General features: G+C 43.2%; 1 protein-coding gene across 3 annotated transcripts in view; it reads left to right on the forward strand.

Moving 5' to 3' along the window:
* LOC110492468 (solute carrier family 12 member 5) overlaps positions 1-20,863 on the forward strand; it is a 100,433-nt gene that overhangs the window by 50,177 nt on the left and 29,393 nt on the right. For all 3 annotated transcript variants that reach the window (XM_021566815.3, XM_090203707.1, XM_090203709.1), the window contains exons 2-4: positions 5,917-6,020; positions 6,337-6,480; positions 12,069-12,215. In XM_021566815.3, coding sequence (XP_021422490.1) covers positions 5,917-6,020; positions 6,337-6,480; positions 12,069-12,215 — 395 coding nt within the window. The remainder of the gene's footprint in view (positions 1-5,916; positions 6,021-6,336; positions 6,481-12,068; positions 12,216-20,863) is intronic.

Raw genomic sequence — 20,863 nt, forward strand, 5'->3', positions numbered from 1 at the left:
GGGTATGGATGAGCTCCACTTAACCTCTATGGCTCATTCATTCAGCACCTCCTAATATCTGAGATCAAGCTGAAGAAAAGATGCACCACTTCGGCTGCACATGAATAGTGATTCTGCAGCTGTCTGATCACATCAGTGTTGTGCACAGGTTTGACTGATAAACAGTGAGGCAGGCTTTGCATGTAAATGAAGAAGGAAGCAGACTGGTACGGAGCAGGATTTGTGATGCACCCATTCTGTTCCATGGTTCTGTTCTAGCTAATACAGTTCAAATAGATTCCTTCTGTAGCTAATTTAACTGGCAGCGTTGCAATTGTGAATGGCTGATCTTTTGGCTGGTATTTTAGTTAGTATCTCTCCACAGAGACCACCAGTGTAACTTTATGAGAGAGACAGAAGATTTATTGCTGTTTTCACAGCCCTATCCCCCAGACTCCTCTCTTCTCTCTCCATCCAATCAATAAAGGGCTGTGTCTCTTCTGCTGCTTGGCACTCTCCCCACAAGTGTGTTGGCTCATCTACTCAGGTACTGTTGTGTTTCAGTGTTTTAAAACACCACAGGGATTAAGGTCTTGAGTTTGTGTGGTTTTCTGCTTGTCTCTATACTGATGTGATTATCTACACCGGATACATTACACAGATTACAACAAATGGACAATGTTGTGACGCGGTGTCACAATCGTAAGCATTTTCTACCTCTCCCCGAACCAGTCTGTAATACCTACATGTTTCAAGCAGACCACCATAGTCCCTGTGCCCAAGAACACCAAGGTAACCTTTCTAAATGACTATCGCCCCGTAGCACTCACCTCTGTAGCCATGAAATGCTTTCAAAGGCTGGTCATGGCTCACATCAACACCATTATCCCAGACAAAGGAGCTAATAGTGGACTACAAGAAACAGAGGGCCAAGCACGCCCCCATCCACATCGACGGGACTGTAGTGGAGTGGGTCGAGAGCTTTAAGTTCCTTGGTATCCACATCACTAAGGAATTAGCATGGTCCACAAACACCAACACATTTGTGAAGAAGGGATGACAATGCCTCTTCCCCCTTAGGAGGCTGAAAAGATTTGATGGGCCTCCTCAAAAAGTTATACAGCTGCACTATTAAGAGCATCTTGACTGGCTGCATTACTGCTTGGTATGGCACTGCTTGGCATCCGACCGCAAGGCACTACAGAGGGTAGTGCATAAGGCCCATTACGCAACTGGGGCCAAGATCCATGCCATCCAGGACCTCTGGATGAGGAGGAAGGTCCTCAAGAGGAAGGTCCTAAAAACTGTCAAAGACTCCAGCCACCCAAGTCACAGACTGTTCTCTTTGCTACTGCAAGGCAAGCGGTACCGATCGGCCAAGTCTGGAACCGACAGGACCCTGAAGAGCTTCTACTCCCAAGCCATAAGATAGCTACTGTATATACAGTAGTTGGTTAAATAGTTAACAAAGTAGCTACCTGGGCTATCTGCATTGACCCTGTTTGCACTAACTCTTTTGACTCATCACATACGCTGCTGCTACTATTAATTATTTATCTGGTTGCCTAATCACTTTACCCCTACCTATACAGTTCATTCAGAAAGTATTCACACCCCTTGACTTTTTCAACATTTTGTTATGTTGTAGCCTGAATTTAAAATGGTTTAAATTCAGATTTTGTGTCACTGGCCTATACAGTATATCCCATAATGTCAAAGTGAAATTATATTTTTCGAAATGTTCTACAGTATTCAAACCCTTTATTATGGCAAGCCTAAATATGTTCAGGAGTATGAATTGGCTTAACAAATCACGTAAGTTGCATGGACTCACTCTGTGTGCAATAATAGTGTTTAACATGATTTTATTATGACCAGCTCCTGTCTGTACCCCACACATACAATTATCTGTTAGGTCACTCAGTCAATCAGTGAATTTCAAACACTGATTCAACCACAAAGACCTGGGAGGTTTTCAATGCCTCGCAAAGAAGGGCACCTATTGGTAGATGGGTAAAAATGTGATGGGAAAAACTAAGGATTGATCAACAACATTGTAGTTACACCACAATACTAACCTAATTGACAGAGTGAAAAGAAGGAAGCCTGTACAGAATAAAATGATGAATGCATCCTGTTTGCAACAAGGCTCTAAAGTAATACTGTAAAAGATGTGGCAAAACAATTAACTTTCTGTCCTGAATACAAAGTGTTATGTTTGTGGCAAATCCAATACAACACATTACTGAGTACCACTCTCCATATTTTCAAACATAGTGGTGGCTGCATCATGTTATGTGTATGCTTGCAATCATTAAGGACTGGGGAGTTTTTAAGGATAAAAAAATAAACAGAATGGAGCAAATTACTAAAGGTAAATCTGGTTCAGTCTGCTTTCCACCAGACACTGGGACATGAATTCCCCTTTCAGCAGGAAAATAACCTAAAACACAAGGCCAAATCTACACTGGAGTTGCTTACCAAGAAGACACTGAATGTTCCTGCGTGGCAGGGTTAAAGTTTTGACTGAAATCTGCTATTGAAAATGGTTGTCTAGCAATGATCAACAACCAATTTGAAAGAACTTGAAGAATTTTGAAAAGAATAATGGGCAAGTGTTGCACAATCCAGGTGTGGAAAGCTCTTAAAGACTTACCCAGAAAGACCTACCGCTGTAATCAATGCCAAAGGCGCTTCTACAAAGTACTGACTCAGGGGTGTGAATACTTATGAAACTGTTATATTTAGCCTGTGACAAATACATTTAGATTTTATTAGATTTTTTATTTGATCTGGGCGTTGATGTTTTTGATTATATTCATGTTAGCTGACGGTGAAAGTATTGGATTTGCTGTTTTGTTATTTCAGTCAGGTTGTGAATAGTTAATGCTTTAAACATCATTGGGAGATAGGACTGGATAGTGTCAGCGAGCTAGCTGAGGACCCACAACCACACTGCAGGGACCTTTAGAGGCAAAGGAAGGGAGAGTGGTCTTAAGACTATGAAGCCTCATCCTTAATGGGAGCATTAATCAACATGAACTTGGAGACTCAGAGGACACGTTGTATGAGGGGACCTTTATCATGAGCTCACACACTGTAGTCTTAATTAAATAGAATGTATAGTCACACACACCTCTCACTAAACAGCCTCCTTCTCTAGTATTTTCTCCCTCTCTCCAAGTTCTACTGTGGAGGTAGTGAGTGATCTTTGAGCAACTTTCAGGACCAATTAGGGTTAATTGCCTTGCGCAAGGTCACATTGCAATATTTTTAACCTAGTCGGCTCGGGGATTCAAACCAGCAACCTTTGTGTTACTGGCCCAATGCTCGCAATCACTAGACTACCTGCCACCCTGTTATGCAGTGCAGCAGAGCTGAGTGGGAGAATCATTTCACAACTAAAGAGTGTGGATGTCCTTCCCTGGCAAGATCAATATTGTAGGTAAAGGATGAACAGGGAGACTGTATGTAAATCTGACAGAGGTCAAATTGATCTACCTCGCACCCCCCCTACACGCACACACACACACACACACGCGCACACCATACACACACACGCACCCAAACACACACAGAGAGATGGAACAGGAAAGGAGACCCTTTCTAACAACACATTCTCTCTTTCTATGTAAATCTATGTCGTTTACAATAATTGTATGATTAATAACTACAGCAACAATATTTTTAGAGAGCAATTTGAATGCCAAACAGAGCATGCACATAAATAAAAATCCATCTTTAAAAAGCTTCGAGATCTTATGAGAAGCACTAGCTACATATTGTAAATGCAATTCATGGCCCATTTCTATAAAGCACCAAGACAGGGACTAATTCATGACATGCACTTGGATGGGTCAATATAAACTCATAAAGCAGAATCAACTGCTGTGCGCGTTCCGAGGCCATGCCTGCTGATCAAACCATCCGGGCTGTGGGTAACGATATGAGCCGCTCTATCTGCTCTCCAATGGGCATCTCTCATACTGGGTCATTCCACCAAAGGTAAATTAAGAAACTTTCATGGCGAATGTATTTTTACATACAGGACTACAGTACAGTATGCATGCCTGCCATGAATGTGATCAGAACGACGGTCAGGTGTACATACTGCAAAATAAACTGAAAATGTTATCTAGCTGACATGGTGCTATCCAGATCCATAAAGTATAGGGGTTCTACAAATATAGGATACAGAAGGAAACTAATCCTGCAACAACAGGACATTTGAATTACTATGTGGATTATAGTTAATGGACATTTTTGAAAAATCAAGTCTGAAATTTCGAAGTGGAAATTACAAATTTCAGAAGCCTTTTTACACAATAAATACACTATACATTTTTTTTTCTGGAATGTTCTCCTGCAACAGGGTGATCAAATTAATATCCTACATCTGTACCTAGCAAGATCATAGTGTAAATGCTTATTAGACACGAATATGTCAATACGGGCAGTCCCATGACATGCCATGCTTTGTGAGATTACATTTCAAACCTTCGATCTTACATAACCTATTCACCAATCTTACAAACATGCTGAATCATTGAATGTACAGTTTTGTTACATAACATAAAACACAGCAGTAAGCTCCATGTAAAGCACACAGAATAAAATATATAGAGCAGCTTGTTACCAAAGAGCCAGAGCTACAGTATATAGGCCATAAACTGCTAATTCACTGCACTCCCTGTGCTCAGAGTAGGATGAAGCCCCCCCCCCCCCTCCCATCTTAGATTTGTGCCTTAGGGCAACTTCTAGCTAGAGCCCCTGTACTGTTGGCTGATGTGGTTGGTTTGGCTTTAATGTAATGCAGCACACACACTGCATGTCCTGTGCTAGTTTTGGTGTGCAGCGATATGCCAGGTTGACTGTGCTGTGTGTTCTAGTGATGGCTGGTGTGGTCGATCGTTGTGTGCTGCCTGGCTGCCTGGCGCTGATGCACTGCAGTGGATCTTTAGTATTCCTCTCCTGCCTTCTGAGAAGGGTCTCCTCTGGGACTGGAGCGGAGCCAGTGCCCATATCTACCACCGCTCTCTCTCTCCCTCTCCCTCTCCCTCTCCCCCCCCCCCCCCCTCTCTCTCTCTCTCCCCTTCCTTCCTTCCTTCCTTCCTTCCTTCCTTCCCTCCCTCCCTCCCTCCCTCCCTCCCTCCCTCCCTCCCTCCCTTAACGCTATTAATAGGCCCTGTGCACAGAGTCTGTGTCAGGCAGCTGACAGGGGCCACAATCAGAACTGCATGCCAGGCTGGAGAGGGAACAGGGCAGGCAATCCAAAAAGTATCGATTGGATGACTGGGCTTGTGTGTATGTGTGTGTGAACTGCTTAAGTACCCCTCTATATTCCTGAACAGTGAAATAACACCTAATGTCTAAATCACACTGATGTTTGACTTTCTATGAGGTTCTCTGTGTGATATGATGAATATACACAATTTAGAATCTCTGGTTCCATTTGTCATTCCCAGCATGAACCCTTCCCACACAAAGCCTGTACAGATTCATCTAAAGAGAGAATTTCCTGGCTCTAGCGACTACCTCATGTGTCTTAACATAATTCAATCCTGAACGATGAATCATTTCTCCAAGCTAACATCATTTATTAACAAACAACACATTCATATTAATCGAAAACCAATCATTTCACTCCTCCTGTTAAAACAACCTGGGTCTGTCACTAAAACTACATATTGAGAAAGTAATATTTCAGTGTTACCAATGTCTGTGTTTTGCAAACATTCATATTAATTAAATATTATCCCCATTTGAATCAACATCTCTCTTTTAAGGATTATTTGTGTGTGTGTGTGTGTGTGTGTGTGTGTGTGTGTGTGTGTGTGTGTGTGTGTGTGTGTGTGTGTGTGTGTGTGTGTGTGTGTGTGTGTGCGTGTGCGTGTGTGTTTCTCTGTTAACCCTTAGCGTGCTGTCTGTGTGTTACAGGCGATGGGAACCCCAAGGAGAGCAGTCCCTTCATCAACAGCAGCAGTGCCAGCGACGTGGAGAAGAGCCAGCAGTACGATGGCAAGAACATGGCCCTGTTTGAGGTCTGTAACATGAGGCTCCTTCACTTGCTTACATATAATTACATAGTAATGATCTAGTAATTATCAAATTGCTTTGTTCCATTGGTTTCGATGAAACAAGCACCTACAGTATATATGAAGCCTTGCTTACTTACTTACCATCTTACAGCAGGTGGGTTGAATTCTTTGAAATAAGAACTGGCTTAATCATATAGTTTCTCAGTTGTCAATATCAGCTGAGAGGACTGTAAAATTCAATATTACCTGCATGTTTCCTACTTTTGTCCTCTGGTATAGTGATATGGTGTGTCTGTCCATCTTTCTCTCTGTCCTGCAGGAGGAGATGGACAACAGTCCTATGGTGTCGTCCATACTTAGCAGTCTGGCCAACTATTCCAACCTGCCTCAGGGCAGCAAAGAGCACGAGGAGGCCGAGAACGAGGAGGGGGCGGCACCATCCAAAAAAAAACCTGCTGTCAAGGTACTCCATCTAATCTAACTAAAGTCTTATCCTAAACATAAACATTAGCTGAAGTTTGACTTGATCTGAGGTGGCAGAGTGTATCCCTCCCAGGTCTCCATCCTCCACCTGGATGAAAAGAGGGCCTAGAAAGGATGTTATTAATGACGCTGTCTGCCATGTTTAGGCCTGGAAAGGATGTTATTGATGACGCTGTCTGCCATGTTTAGGCCTGGAAAGGATGTTATTGATGACGCTGTCTGCCATGTTTAGGCCTGGAAAGGATGTTATTGATGACGCTGTCGGCCATGTTTAGGCCTGGACAGGACATTATTGATGGCTGTGCACGCTGTCCATTTCCTTCCCTGCCGATTCACAGCCGTTTGGTCATTTATCGGGCCTGAGCAGGGCTGGTTGACGTTTATTGCCATGAATCTTGTCCTGGAGGCAGAACTGAGCCATTTCCCCTTAGAAAGGCCAACTGCAAATTCAAAATTGGCTATATTGTAAGAAATCATAATTAGCTCTTTGGTCTTAATTAAAGTTTATGGTTAGGCATTATGGTTATCAGTGTGGTTAAGGTTAGGGTTAAGATTAGGTTGCATCACATCCGGCCGTGATTGGGTGTCCCATTTGGCGGCGCACAACTGACCCAGCGTCGTCTGGGTTTGGCCAGGGTAGGCTGTCATTGTAAATAAGAATTTGTTCTTAACTGACTTGCATAGTTAAATAAAGGTTACAGGTTTAAAATCTAATTTTATGACTTTGTGGCTGTGCAAACTAGTCACCACTCTGCAGAGCTGCATCTAGAAAAAGATTCATGATGAAAAATGCTAACCTGCCTGAGCAGGGCCACATTAGGCCTGTTATGTGCAGTGGAACATAACCCTGATACAACAAGCTGCTCTCTCAACCTGTCTTGTTACCCTGATACAACAAGCTGCTCTCTCAACCTGTCTTGTTACCCTGATACAACAAGCTGCTCTCTCAGCCTGTCTTGTTACCCTGATACAACAAGCTGCTCTCTCAGCCTGTCTTGTTACCCTGACACAAATTAAATCAAATTGTATTTGCCACATTCTTCATAGACAACAGGTGTAGACTAACAGTGACTTTCTTACTTACGGACCCTTCCCAACAATGCAAAGAGAAAAAAATAGAAGTAATAGAAAAATAAAATAATAATAATACCAGGAATAAATAAACAATGAGTCATGATAACTTGACTACATACACAGTGTACCAGTCCCGAGTCGATGTGCAGCGGTACAAGGTAATTGAGGTAGATATGTACACACAGGTAGGGATAAAGTGACTAGGCAACAGGATACAAAATAAACAGAAGCAGCAGCGTATGTGATAAGTCAAAAGAGTTAATGCAAGAAGGGTCAATGTAGATAGTCTGGGTAGCTATTGGTTAACTATTTAACCTCTTAACCTCAGGAGTCTTCTAGTGTAGAAGCTGTTCAGGGTTCTGTTGGTTCCAGACTTGGTGCATCCGTATCGCTTGCCATGTGGTAGCAGAGAGAACAGTCTATGACTTGGGTGGCTGGAGTTTTGACAATTTTTAGGGGCTTCATCTGACATCGCCTGATATAGCAACCTGGTCTCAGAGCACTTCGTATTATTCTGTACGTAACTACTCCATTTAGTATTATATGTTACGTTTCGTATGGTATATATTAATTTGTGGATGTCCATCATCGATTTTGTACAATATGTTACAAATTACAATTCGTATTATATGTTACGAATTTGCAAGACGTACAATAAGTTACGATTCTGCAAAATGTATGAAATCTTACTAATTCTAGCTAGGTGGCTAATGTTAGCTAGGCTAGGGGTTAGGGTTAAGGTTACATTTAGGAGTTAGATTAAAGGGTTAAGGTTGGGGTTAGGGTAAGGGGAACAGTTAGCTAAAAGGGTTAAGATTAGGGTTAGGGTTAAGGGAAGAGTTAGCTAACATGCTAAGTAATTGCAAAGTAGCTCAAAAGTAATGAGTAGTTGAAAAGTTGCTAATTAGCTAAAATGCTCAAGTTGTCCGTGATGAGATTCGAAATCGCAACCTTCAAGTTGCTAGACGTTTGCATGATATGCAAACCTATCCACCCCGACCAACCACCCTACTTTTGCATTTTCCTTATGTAACCATCTGTGTTATGTAACCATACCAAACATAACATATCATACTAATTTCAGTGTCTCAGATTTACGTTTACTATGTTAAGTCTAGTCTATGAGAGCAGGCTGTGGAAAGAGGTCCTGGATGGCAGGGAGCTCTGCCGCAGTGATGTACTGGGCCATATACACTACGCTCTGTAGTGTCTTGCAGTCGGATGCCAAGCAGTTGCCATATACAACAAGCTGCTCTCTCGTCCTGTCGTTACCCCGAAACAACAAGCTGCTCTCTTGGCTTGTCATTACCCTGATACAACAAGCTGCTCTCTCATCCTGTCGTTACCCAGAAACAACAAGCTGCTCTCTTGGCTTGTTGTTACCCTGATACAACAAGCTGCTCTCTTGTCCTGCCGTTGCCCCGATACAACAAGCTGCTCGCTTGTCCTGTCGTTACCCTGATACAACAAGCTACTCTCTCGTCCTGGCGTTACCCTGATACAACAAGCTGCTCTCTTGGCCTGTCTTGTTACCCTGATACAACAAGCTGCTCTCTTGGCCTGTCTTGTTACCCTGTTACAACAAGCTGCTCTCTTGTCCTGTCGTTACCCTGATACAACAAGCTGCTCTCTTGTCCTGTCGTTACCCCGATACAACAAGCTGCTCTCTTGTCCTGTCGTTACCCTGATATAACAAGCTGCTCTCTTGTCCTGTCGTTACCCTGATACAACAAGCTGCTCTCTCGTCCTGTCGTTACCCAGATACAACAAGCTGCTCTTTTGGCCTGTCGTTACCCTGATACAACAAGCTACTCTCTCGTCCTGTCGTTACCCTGATACAACAAGATGCTCTCTTGGCCTGTCTTGTTACCCTGATACAACAAGTTGCTCTCTCGTCCTGTCGTTACCCTGATACAACAAGCTACTCTCTTGGCCTGTCGTTACCCTGATACAACAAGATGCTCTCTTGGCCTGTCTTGTTACCCTGATACAACAAGATGCTCTCTTGGCCTGTCTTGTTACCCTGATACAACAAGATGCTCTCTTGGCCTGTCTTGTTACCCTGATACAACAAGATGCTCTCTTGGCCTGTCTTGTTACCCTGATACAACAAGCTGCTCTCTCGTCCTGTCGTTACCCTGATACAACAAGCGGCTCTCTTGGGCTGTCTTGTTACCCTGATACAACAAGCTGCTCTCTCGTCCTGTCGTTACCCTGATACAACAAGTTGCTCTCTCGTCCTGTCGTTACCCTGATACAACAAGCTACTCTCTTGGCCTGTCGTTACCCTGATACAACAAGATGCTCTCTTGGCCTGTCTTGTTACCCTGATACAACAAGATGCTCTCTTGGCCTGTCTTGTTACCCTGATACAACAAGATGCTCTCTTGGCCTGTCTTGTTACCCTGATACAACAAGATGCTCTTTTGGCCTGTCTTGTTACCCTGATACAACAAGCTGCTCTCTCGTCCTGTCGTTACCCTGATACAACAAGCGGCTCTCTTGGCCTGTCTTGTTACCCTGATACAACAAGCTGCTCTCTCGTCCTGCCGTTACCCTGATACAACAAGCTGCTCTCTTGGCCTGTCATTACCCTGATACAACAAGCTGCTCTTTCGTCCTGTCTTGTTACCCTGGTCTGAGGCAGGTTACTGCATCATTCCCCTCCACTCTTTTTCTTGTTATCTGCATCTTCATTTGATAGCTTCTTCCGGCCAAGAGGCCAAAAGAGGCTGATATAAGAGAATTCTAAACGGGTAGTAGATATTAACCTGAGAGGATGGGATAATGTTTTTATTTTATTTTTTATCTTAGACAAGATGAGGAGTAGCATCATACCAGCCTTACTCAATCACCTGACTACAATTCCTCTCATTTTTTGTTTTTGCCCTAACACACCTTTCAAATGACCAGCTTCAGCTTGTTCATGATTAATTATTTGAATCAGCTTTGTTTGTACATGGGCAAAAATAAAAATGTGCACCCCTTTAGGTCCCCAGGACCAGGATTGAGAAACACTGCTCTACAGTGAAAGAGACAGGCTGCCGTGGAGCCTGTCACTGAATGCTAAGTAATTCCATATATGGTGTGGCGAGGCTCCTATTGTGATGAGTCACCTGGAGGACCTGAGGTCCAAGGGCAAAACCTGAGGTAGACAGTCTGTCAGAGTGGCCCTGCAGTAGGCTACCTCTCACTGGCTCTCCCCTGTGGCTCTGCAGAACCCTTGGGGCTAAGACATCTCTCTCTATATACAGATTTCAATTTCCTTCCCATGTCTCGTCTCCTCCCTGGACTCCACAGAATTTAAATGAGGAGCTTCAGACACTTATTTGGTGTAAGGAAGACAAGCAAGGACTAAGAGGACAAATAATTGCTTGTACCTCTACTTGTACTGTCTTATAAGACGCTGTCATTGTTGTCACTACTGGATATGACCAAAACCCTGTTTCATAGGCGATTGGAATTTAAACTGACTTTCCAATCTTATCCTAGAATAAATTGCATTTAAAAGTAATAAAAAAGTGTGAATCCTACACTACCATAATGTGTTAGTAATGTCCCATACGGGTATTAGCTACTGGAGGTCTGGTCACAAGTGGAGTCCTATGGCAGATCCAATCCCATTGAACTCAATAGCTGAAAGCTATGTCTAATCAAGGGTAGCGTTTGAGAACGACACTGTGGGATGACATTGTTGGGATAATTACATTTTCTCCCACATACATAGCTAAACAGATAGGCCCATGTGAAGAAATTAATGAGAGGGTCCTTCTCCCTGGCAACAGGACAACTGTGCTAGCCATTAGCTAAATGGGCTGGCAGAGCGATAGAGGACATTGGGTTTGGGCAGCCAGAGCTAGTATCCTAGAGCCACTTCCACCTGCATGAATAGAAGAGTGTGAAAGTAAGTTTCTACTACTTAACTATGATATCACATATATGGATTATTTTCTCTCTGTGTAGTGAGACACAGAGGAATCTCTGCTGCCTGAATTTCAGCTTAATTGCCTCAGAAGAAAAGCTTTCAGTCATGGACGGACAGAATCGCTCTCCAAAATAACGAAGAAAAGGAAAAGCGTTATCTTCCTGCTGCCATTCAAATAGGTTAATGGGGAGGAGATGTCTCCATTATGACTGAATAAAGAGCTTGTCATTCCCTCTTCATTTGATTACTGTCTCTTTGTGATGGGATAGAGGAGGGCCTGTGAGCTTCTGATGAGTATGTACTGTATTTCAGTATGATGAGTGCAGAATGAGTCTGTACTGTATTTCAGTATGATGAGTGCAGAATGAGTCTGTACTGTATCCACCAAACTCAGATGCAAGATTTGGTCACTGGAGGAATTTGTTTTGTTCCACTAAGGTGTTGGGTACATTGCTGTACTTGTATATTAATGGTTGTACTGCCGTGCCACTGTTAAATGTTCATATCGGGTGCACACACACACACACACACACAGTATTAATCCGTTTTGCGCTGTGTTTGTTCTCCAGGCACCATCGCTGGGCACTCTGATGGGGGTGTACCTACCCTGCATCCAGAATATATTTGGTGTGATCCTGTTCCTGCGGATGACCTGGATGGTGGGCATCGGAGGGGTCTTTGGCTCCTTCATCATAGTCTTCATGTGCTGCTCCACGGTGAGTCTGGACCATATCCTTCTCACAAACCTACTCTCTTCTGTTCTCCTTCTTTCTTCCCCTCATCCTCTCGCTCTTTATATCACCCTCCATGTTTCCCTTTGTCGGGATAGCTCTTTTTTATCTTCCATCCACTCTCTCTATTTCCCCTTCTCCCTCTCTATCCTAATGTCCATCAGTGTTAGAATGGGCACTGTGCCTGCCAGAGCAGAGGCCAGTTTGCAGCTCTGATAAGGATATACTTAACACCACTTCCATTTTAATTCTGTTTGATGTCCAAAGCTCTCCCAGTTGAGTAAATCCTAGTTTAATCCTGTTTTGACCTGAGGTAACCCTACAAGCTTTACAGAATACATTTACAATTCATCCCTTCACTTACAGAAATAGCTATTAATTTACAGTGTTGTATACATAAGTATATTTTGGGATTCTATACATGCTGATTCATAGAAATTTCATCATTTGTTACTAAAAATAATTATATAACCCAGAACTGAAACTTCAATTCCAGAATGCATTTGGAATATAGGATAAAAAAAAATCATAATGGTGTTCCTTTTGATTAATTCTGGTTTGTCTCCAAGGGACTAAAAGCTATAGCCTTAGTAGTACTAGCCTTGAGGACTATCTCCCCCCATGAGCCAACCTCCAAACAATAGGTGACCAACCTTACCCCCGTCTATCTCAAGATCCAGTAACAAATGAAGGCTAGCTAGCACTCTAAGCTACTATCAGCTCCATCACTGCCGATTAGCATGTCAGCAACAGTACTAAAAAAAGGCAGATACAGCCCATCAGATCAAAGGACTGATCATGTCACGGTCGTCGTTTGAAGGAGGACCAAAGCGCAGAGTGGTAAGTGTTCATCCTGATTTTTAATACGAATAGTGAACACTGAAACAAAAAACAATAAAACAAACGAGCAGTCCTGAACAGTGAAATAAAACACAGAACAGAAAATAATCACCCACGAAACACAATAGAAAACAGGCTCCCTAAATATGGTTCTCAATCAGGGACAACGATTGACAGCTTTCTCTGATTGAGAACCATACCAGGCCAAACACAGAAATAGCAAATCATAGAAAAACGAACATAGACAACCCACCCAACTCACGCCCTGACCATACTAAAACAAAGACATAACAAAATAACTAAGGTCAGAACATGACAGATCAAAGACAACATCAAACCCCAACAGCTCTGATTAGGCAGTGAGCTCAGGACTCTAAAAGACTGCTACTGTACCTTGGGCCATACATAGAGGTCGTGACCTGGACTCGAGTGGGACCAGTGGGACATCTGTACCAGTCCCACCGCAGGGATTTAAAAAAAAAATATTTCACCTTTATTTAACCAGGTAGGCTAGTTGAGAACAAGTTCTCATTTACAATTGCAACCTGGCCAAGATAAAGCAGAGCAGTTTGACACATACAACGCGGAGTTACACATGGAATAAACAAACATACAATAAATTATACAGTAGAAAAAGTATATATACACGTCATGTGCAAATGAGGTAGGATAAGGGAGAAGGCAATAAATAGGCCATGGTGGCTAAGTAATTACAATATAGCAATTAAACACTGGAATGGTAGATGTGCAGGAGATGAATGTGCAAGTAGAGATACTGGGGTGCAAAGGAGCAAGATAAATAAATACAGTATGGGGATGAGGTAGTTGGATGGGCTATTTACAGATGGGCTATGTACAGGTGCAGTGATCTGTCTAGTTCTGGATAGGAAAGTGTTAAATTACTAATGGACTAGTAGACCCTGAGCCTCTTTGTTCTGCAGTCTGGACATACATGTGGAGGATCCTTCAGATAAAGGCATCTGTATTCTACGTTGGGTTTGATCCTAGCAGAGTTCTGCTAGACGAAGTGAACTTCTGTGCCTCGCATACTCTCTTAAAAGACCTTTGCCTGAAAAACGAGAAGAAAACGAGTTCGTCCACCTTGAGATGCCGTAACCAGTATGTACTTCCTCGAAATGGTCAGAATTAATCTAAGATAACTTCAAAATTTAAGATGGATTTCTTGAGCTTTTGCAGAGATCTAAGTCATGCAATTTTACAAATTAAGATGTTAGGTGCCATATATCTGAAGTGAAAAAATGTGCATGAAATCGAGTCATCTCTCATTGAATGACAACAAACACTATATTGAAGAATCCCTTCTGTTGTCCAATCACAGACGAAGGTGCGTAGACTTCGGCTACCAAACTTCGGCTTTCCTCGAGAAAAAATGTAATGCGTATGAACAGCCTAAAAAACCCTCGGCGAAGACCAAAACAAACAAAATCAGCACAAAATGTCGTAGTAATATACAGTGCCTTCGGAAAATATTCAGACTTATTCTTTTTCCACATTTTGTTACATCACAGCCTTATTCTAAAATGTATTAAATTAAACTATTTCCTCAGCAATCTACACACAATACCATGTAACGACAAAGTGAAAATATTTGTAAAAACATTTTTGCACATTTAATAAAAACAGAAATACCTTATTTACATAAGTATTCAGACCCTTTGCTATGAGACTCGAAATTGAGCTCAGGTCCATCCTGTTTCCATTGATCATTGTTGAGATGTTTCTACAACTTGATTGGATTCCAACTGTGGTAAATTCAATTGATTGGACATGATTTGGAAAGGCACACACCTGTCTATGTAAGGTCCCACAGTTGACAGTGCATGTCAGAGTAAAAACCAAGCCATGAGGTCGAAGGTATTGTCCGTAGAGCTTGAGGATTGTGTCGAGGCATAGATCTGGGGAAGTGTACCAAAACATTTATGCAGCATTGAAGGCCCCCCGAGAACACAGTGGCCTCCATCATTCTTAAATGGAAGAAGTTTGGAACCACCAACACTCTTCCTAGAGCTGGCCGCCCGGCCAGACTGAGCAATCGGGGGAGAAGGGCTGTTACGAATCCCTTTTGGCCCGACAGTCAGGGGGGATGGTAATGAGAACCGTAACATAACTCATGCAATTTATAATAGTGACAAAGTAAAAGTGAGAACGAAATAACCACGACTACTGAAATCTACCGTCAAACTCAGGGTTTATTGGAAAACACATGGTGATGGGGGGAGCAGGAAAAGGGGCTGAGCTGGACCCAAGGAAAGAAATAATAAGTATTCAAAAACACCCCTAAGCTAGACAAGCCTATTTCAACAACAACTAACTAACTAACCAAAAATACAGTGGGTGGTCCGCCCAGTTCTAACTAGGGTATTTAACAAAGTTTACCTACGGGTAGTGTATGCCCATGGGCGACTTGTCTTGGTTCCCCATTTTCCCACCATCAAACAAACACCATAACCAAAAACAATACTCACAGGTGAGGACAAAGTGATATGGAGGTGCTCAAACAAAAGATAGCTCAATACATAGAGAGTGAAACAGAGAGCTCTACAGACATGGCATTTACAGAGAGATTGCGCTCCAGAGCAAACAACTGACAGGGTTTTTAAACCAAGGGAAAGGAACTGTGATTGGGTAGGAAACAGGAGGAGGTGTGTCTTCTGATTGATGATTGATTGGTGACTGATTGGGGAGTGTTGATTTTCACCTGTGAGGGGAGAATGAGAGAAAAGAAACACACACACAGGATACACACACAGGATACTTGTATCCGTAACAAGGGCCTTGGTTAGGGAGGAGTTCTTCTGTGGAGATGGGAGAACCTTCCAGAAGCACAATCATCTCTGCAGCACTCCACCAATTTGGCCTTTATGGTAGAGTGGCCATACGGAAGCCACTCCTCAGTAAAAGGCACATGACAGCCCACTTGGAGTTTGCCAAAAGGCACCTAAAGACTCTCAGACAATGAGAAACAAGATTCTCTAGTCTGATGAAACCAAGATTTAACTATTTTGCCTGAATGCCAAGCGTCTCATCTGGAAGAAACTTGGCACAATCCCTACGGTGAAGCATGGTGTTTGTCAGCGGCAGGGACTGGGTGACTTGTCAGGATCAAGGCAAAGATGAACGGAGCAAAGTACAGAGAGATCCTTGATGAAAACCTGCTCCACAGCGCTCAGGAACTCAGACTGGGGTAAAGGTTTACCTTCCAACAGGACAATGACCCTAAGCACACAGCCAAGACAAAGCAGGAGTGGCTTCGGGACAAGTCTCTGAATGTCCTTGAGTGGCCCAGCCAGAGCCTGGACTTGAACCCGATCGGACATCTCTGGAGAGACCTGAAAATAGCTGTGCAGCAACGCTCCCCATCCAACCTGACAGAGCTTGAGAGGATCTGCAAAGAATGGGAGAAACTCCCCAAATACAGGTGTGCCAAGCTTGTAGCATCATAAGACTTGAGGCTTTAATCGTTGTCAAAGGTGCTTCAACAAAGTACTGAGTAAAGGGTCTGAATACTTATGTACTTTAAATGTGATATTTCATATTTAATATTTTTTCTCAAATGTCTAAAAAACAGTTTTTGCTTTGTCATTATGGGGTATTGTGTGTAGATTGATGAGAGGAAAAAAACAATTTAATCAATTTTAGATAACTCTGTAACGTAACAACCTTTGGAAAAAGTCAAGGGGTCTGTTCCGAACTCTTTCGGATGGGAAGCATGCTGACGGACACCTTTAGATAGAAAGGACAGCAGGGTTTCACAGGATGGGAGAAGTGTCCAAGCTATCTCTTATAAGAGATTATAACCCAACGATGATTTGACGCTTCATGTTTTCCTGTCTTGTTCTACATTGTACCAGACATGGGTTCAAATACATGTGCATTTGAAATGACAAAAGAATATTTGATTTGAAAAGTAATTTAAATACCTGAAATTGTATTTGAACCCAGGTCAGCTTTGTACATGGTCATCAGTTCACATCACTGTCAATTTACATATATCATGTGTCCTCACTTGATGAGGGGTAAGGTGATCCCAGATCTGTGTCAAAGGGCAACTTCTTCCCGGAGCTTGTCTGTCTGCCCAGGGATGCTCAAGGAGCATGATTCCCAGTAGAGCAGTCCCGGGGTCCCTTGCCTGCAGCATCAGATAACAGTAAAACAATTAGGGCTTTATCTGTGCTCCTCAGAGAGCAGGGTCACTTCATTACCAGCTGATAAGGAGTCTCATAGCAGTGCCACGTCACCAGGCCTGTTGGGCTCTGAGAGGGCCCCGTCGCCATTTAATACACACACACACACACACACACACACACACAGCTCCAGGCGTGCCACTGGAAACCCACACTGAAGAGGTATTGATTGAGCGTAATCATCTCTCTCTATCGTGTTCATAATGTCACTCTCTTTTTGTCTCTCCGTGACTCATTCTCTCTCCCTGTGTCCTGAGATCTATTTCCTTCATTGTCTTTCTCTATCCATCTCTTTCCTTTAATCCAGATATCTTGTTCTTTCTCCCTCTGATTCCTCCATGATCCAGTCAGTATTTGTCTCCATCTAACCATTCTGACTAACTCTCTTTCTCTGGCCTAATTACTTCACTCGCTCTCTTTTTTTTCCAACTCTGACTGTCTCTGTCTTTCTCTCTTCTGTCTCTTTTATTTACTTCAACTCTTCCCCGCTCACAGACACCTATCTCTCCCTCTCACAGACACCTATCTCTCCCTCTCACAGACACCTGTCCCTCCCTCTCACAGACACCTGTCCCTCCCTCTCACAGACACCTATATCTCCCTCTCACAGACACCTATCTCTCCCTCTCACAGACACCTATCTCTCCCTCTCACAGACACCTGTCCCTCCCTCTCACAGACACCTATCTCTCCCTCTCACAGACACCTGTCCCTCCCTCTCACAGACACATACCTCTCCCTCTCACATACACCTGTCTCTCTCTCACAGACACCTGTCTCCACTTCTCACATACACCTGTTTCTCCCTCTCATTCTTATTCTCTCATGATTCCTACTAAACCTAACTTCTCACTCCCTCTCTCCCCACTTCCCTCCCTGTCTGTCCCTTTCAGTCTCTCTCCACTCTCCATTTTCTCTCTTACACCCCTCCCTCTCTCCCCACTTCCCTCCCTGTCTGTCCCTTTCATTCTCTCTCCACTCTACATTTCCTCTCTTACATCCCCCCCTCTCTCTCCACATTGTCATTCTGCCTTGTGGATTTGTGAAATGCCCTATCTGCATCGCTGAGCTTTAGCAGAGATGGTTGGTCTGCCTTCCCAAACATATTTATTATGACTCCTTTATTTATCCTTTATTTAGCCAATGCCATCTGACCATCTGGGTCATCTGGGGCTCTGGGACCCAGTTAAGAGGATAGAACACACAGGTTGTGTAGAAGTTGCTTCTAACCACTGATTCAGTGGTCAGATATTTTTGACATTGATATTTTTACACCCATCAAATAAGTAAGGTTATTTACAGGTATGCTCATTTGATCCTAAATCTGTTATTAATGTTATTTATACAATGGGTTATCTGATCCTAAATCTAAGGGAAACTTTTATCTCAAGCCTGCAGATTGTCCCCACCTTAGATATAAATACTGACACTATAGATGTCTATGATCTCTGTCTTTTATTTCTGCCAGGATGATGATTAGATTGATGAGTTGTCAGGTTAGTTCAAGGTTGCATTGTATGTTGTCATGATCGATCATCTGCCAAATACACTGAACAAAAATATAAACGCAACATGCAACAATTTCATGTTACAATTCATATAAGGAAATCAGTCAATTGAAATCAATTCATTAGTACCTCATCTATGGATTTCACATGACTGGGAATACAGATATGCATCTGTTGGTCACAGATACCTTACAAAAAAAGGTAGGGGCGTGGATCAGAAAACCAATCAGTATCTGGTGGGACCACCATTTGCCTCACGCAGCACGACACATCTCCTTCGCATAGATCTTGATCCAGCTGTTGATTGTGGCCGTTGAAATGTTGTCCCACTTGGCGGGAACTGGAACACGCTGTTGTACAAGTTGATCCAGAGCATCCCAAACATGCTCAATGGGTGACATGTGTGGTGAGTATGCAGGCCAAGTAAGAACTGGGTTTTTTCAGCTTCCAGGAATTGTGTACATACAGATCCTTGCAACATGTGGCCGTGCATTATCATGCTGAAACATAAGCTGATGGATGAATGTCACAACAATGGGCCTCAGGATCTCGTCAAGATATCTCTGTGCATTCAAATTGCCATTGATCAAATTCAATTGTGCTCATTGTCCATATATTATGCCTGCCCATACCATAACCCCACCGCCACCATAACCCCACCACTCTGTTCACAACGTTGACATCAGCAAACCACTCACCCACAAAACGCCATACATGCTGTCTGCCATCTGCCCGGTACAGTTGAAACCGGGATTCATCTGTGAAGAGCACAATTCTCCAGCGTGCCAGTGGCCATTGAAGGTGAGCATTTCCCCACTGAAGTCGGTTTACGTCGCCAAACTGCAGTCAGTTCAAGGCCCTGGTGAGACGATGATCACGCAGATGAGCTTCCATGAGCTGGTTTCTGACAGTTTGTGCAGAAATTCTTTGGTTGTGCAAACCCAGAGTTTCATCAGCTGTCTGGGTGGCTGGTCTCAGATAATCCCGCAGGTGAAGAAGTCTGACTGGTAGGACCTGGGCTAGTGTGATTACATGTTGTCTGCGGTTGTGAGGCAGATTCTTTAAATTCTCTAAAATGACGCTGCAGTCAGCATGCCAATTACACACTTTGAGACATCTGTAGTATTGTGTTGTGTGACAAAAAGGCACATTTTAGAGTGGCCTTTTATTGTCCCCAGTAATGATCATGTTGTTTCATCAGCTTCTTGATATGCCACACCTGTCAGGTGGATGGATAATCTTTGGGAAAGTACAAACGCTCACTAAAAGGGATGTAAACACATTTGTGAACAACATTTGAGAGAAATAAGCTTTTTGTGCGTATGGAACATTTCTGGGATATTTTATTTCAACTCATGAAACATGGGACCAGCACTTTACATGTTGCGTTTATACACTACATGACCAAAAGTATGTGGACATCTGCTTGTCAAACATCTCATTCCAAAAACATGGTCAGTAATATGGAGTTGTTCCCCCCTTTGCGGGAAGGCTTTCCACTAGATGTTTGAACATTGCTCCGGGGACTTGCTTCCATTCAGCCACAATAGCATTAGTGAGGTCGCGCACTGATGTTGGGCGATTAGGCCTGGCTCGCAGCCAGCATTCCAATTCATCCCAAAGTTGTTCAAAGGGGGTGAGGTCAGGGCTCTGTGCCGGTGCAGTTAAGTTCTTCCACAGCGATCTCGACAAACCATTTCTGTACGTACCTCGCTTTGTGCACGAGGGCATTGTCATGCTGAAACAGGAAAAGGCCTTCCCCAAACTGTTACCACAAAGTTGGAAGCACAGAATCGTCTAGAATGTCATTGTATGCTGTAGCATTAAGATTTCCCTTCACTGGAACTAAGGGGCCTAGCTTGAACCAAGAAAAACAGCCCCAGACCATTATTCCTCCTCCACCAATCTTTACATTTGTCACTATGCATTCGGGTGGGTAGTGTTCTCCTGGCATCCGTCGGACTGCCAGATAGTGAAGTGTGATTCATCACTCCAGAGAACACGTTTCCACTGCTTCAGAGTCGAAATGTGGTGAACTTTGAACCACTCCAGCCAAAGCTTGGCATTGCGTATGGTGATC

This window comes from Oncorhynchus mykiss, chromosome 16, assembly GCF_057628025.1.
Source record: "Oncorhynchus mykiss isolate SJ-2025 chromosome 16, ASM5762802v1, whole genome shotgun sequence".
Taxonomy (NCBI): domain Eukaryota; kingdom Metazoa; phylum Chordata; class Actinopteri; order Salmoniformes; family Salmonidae; genus Oncorhynchus; species Oncorhynchus mykiss.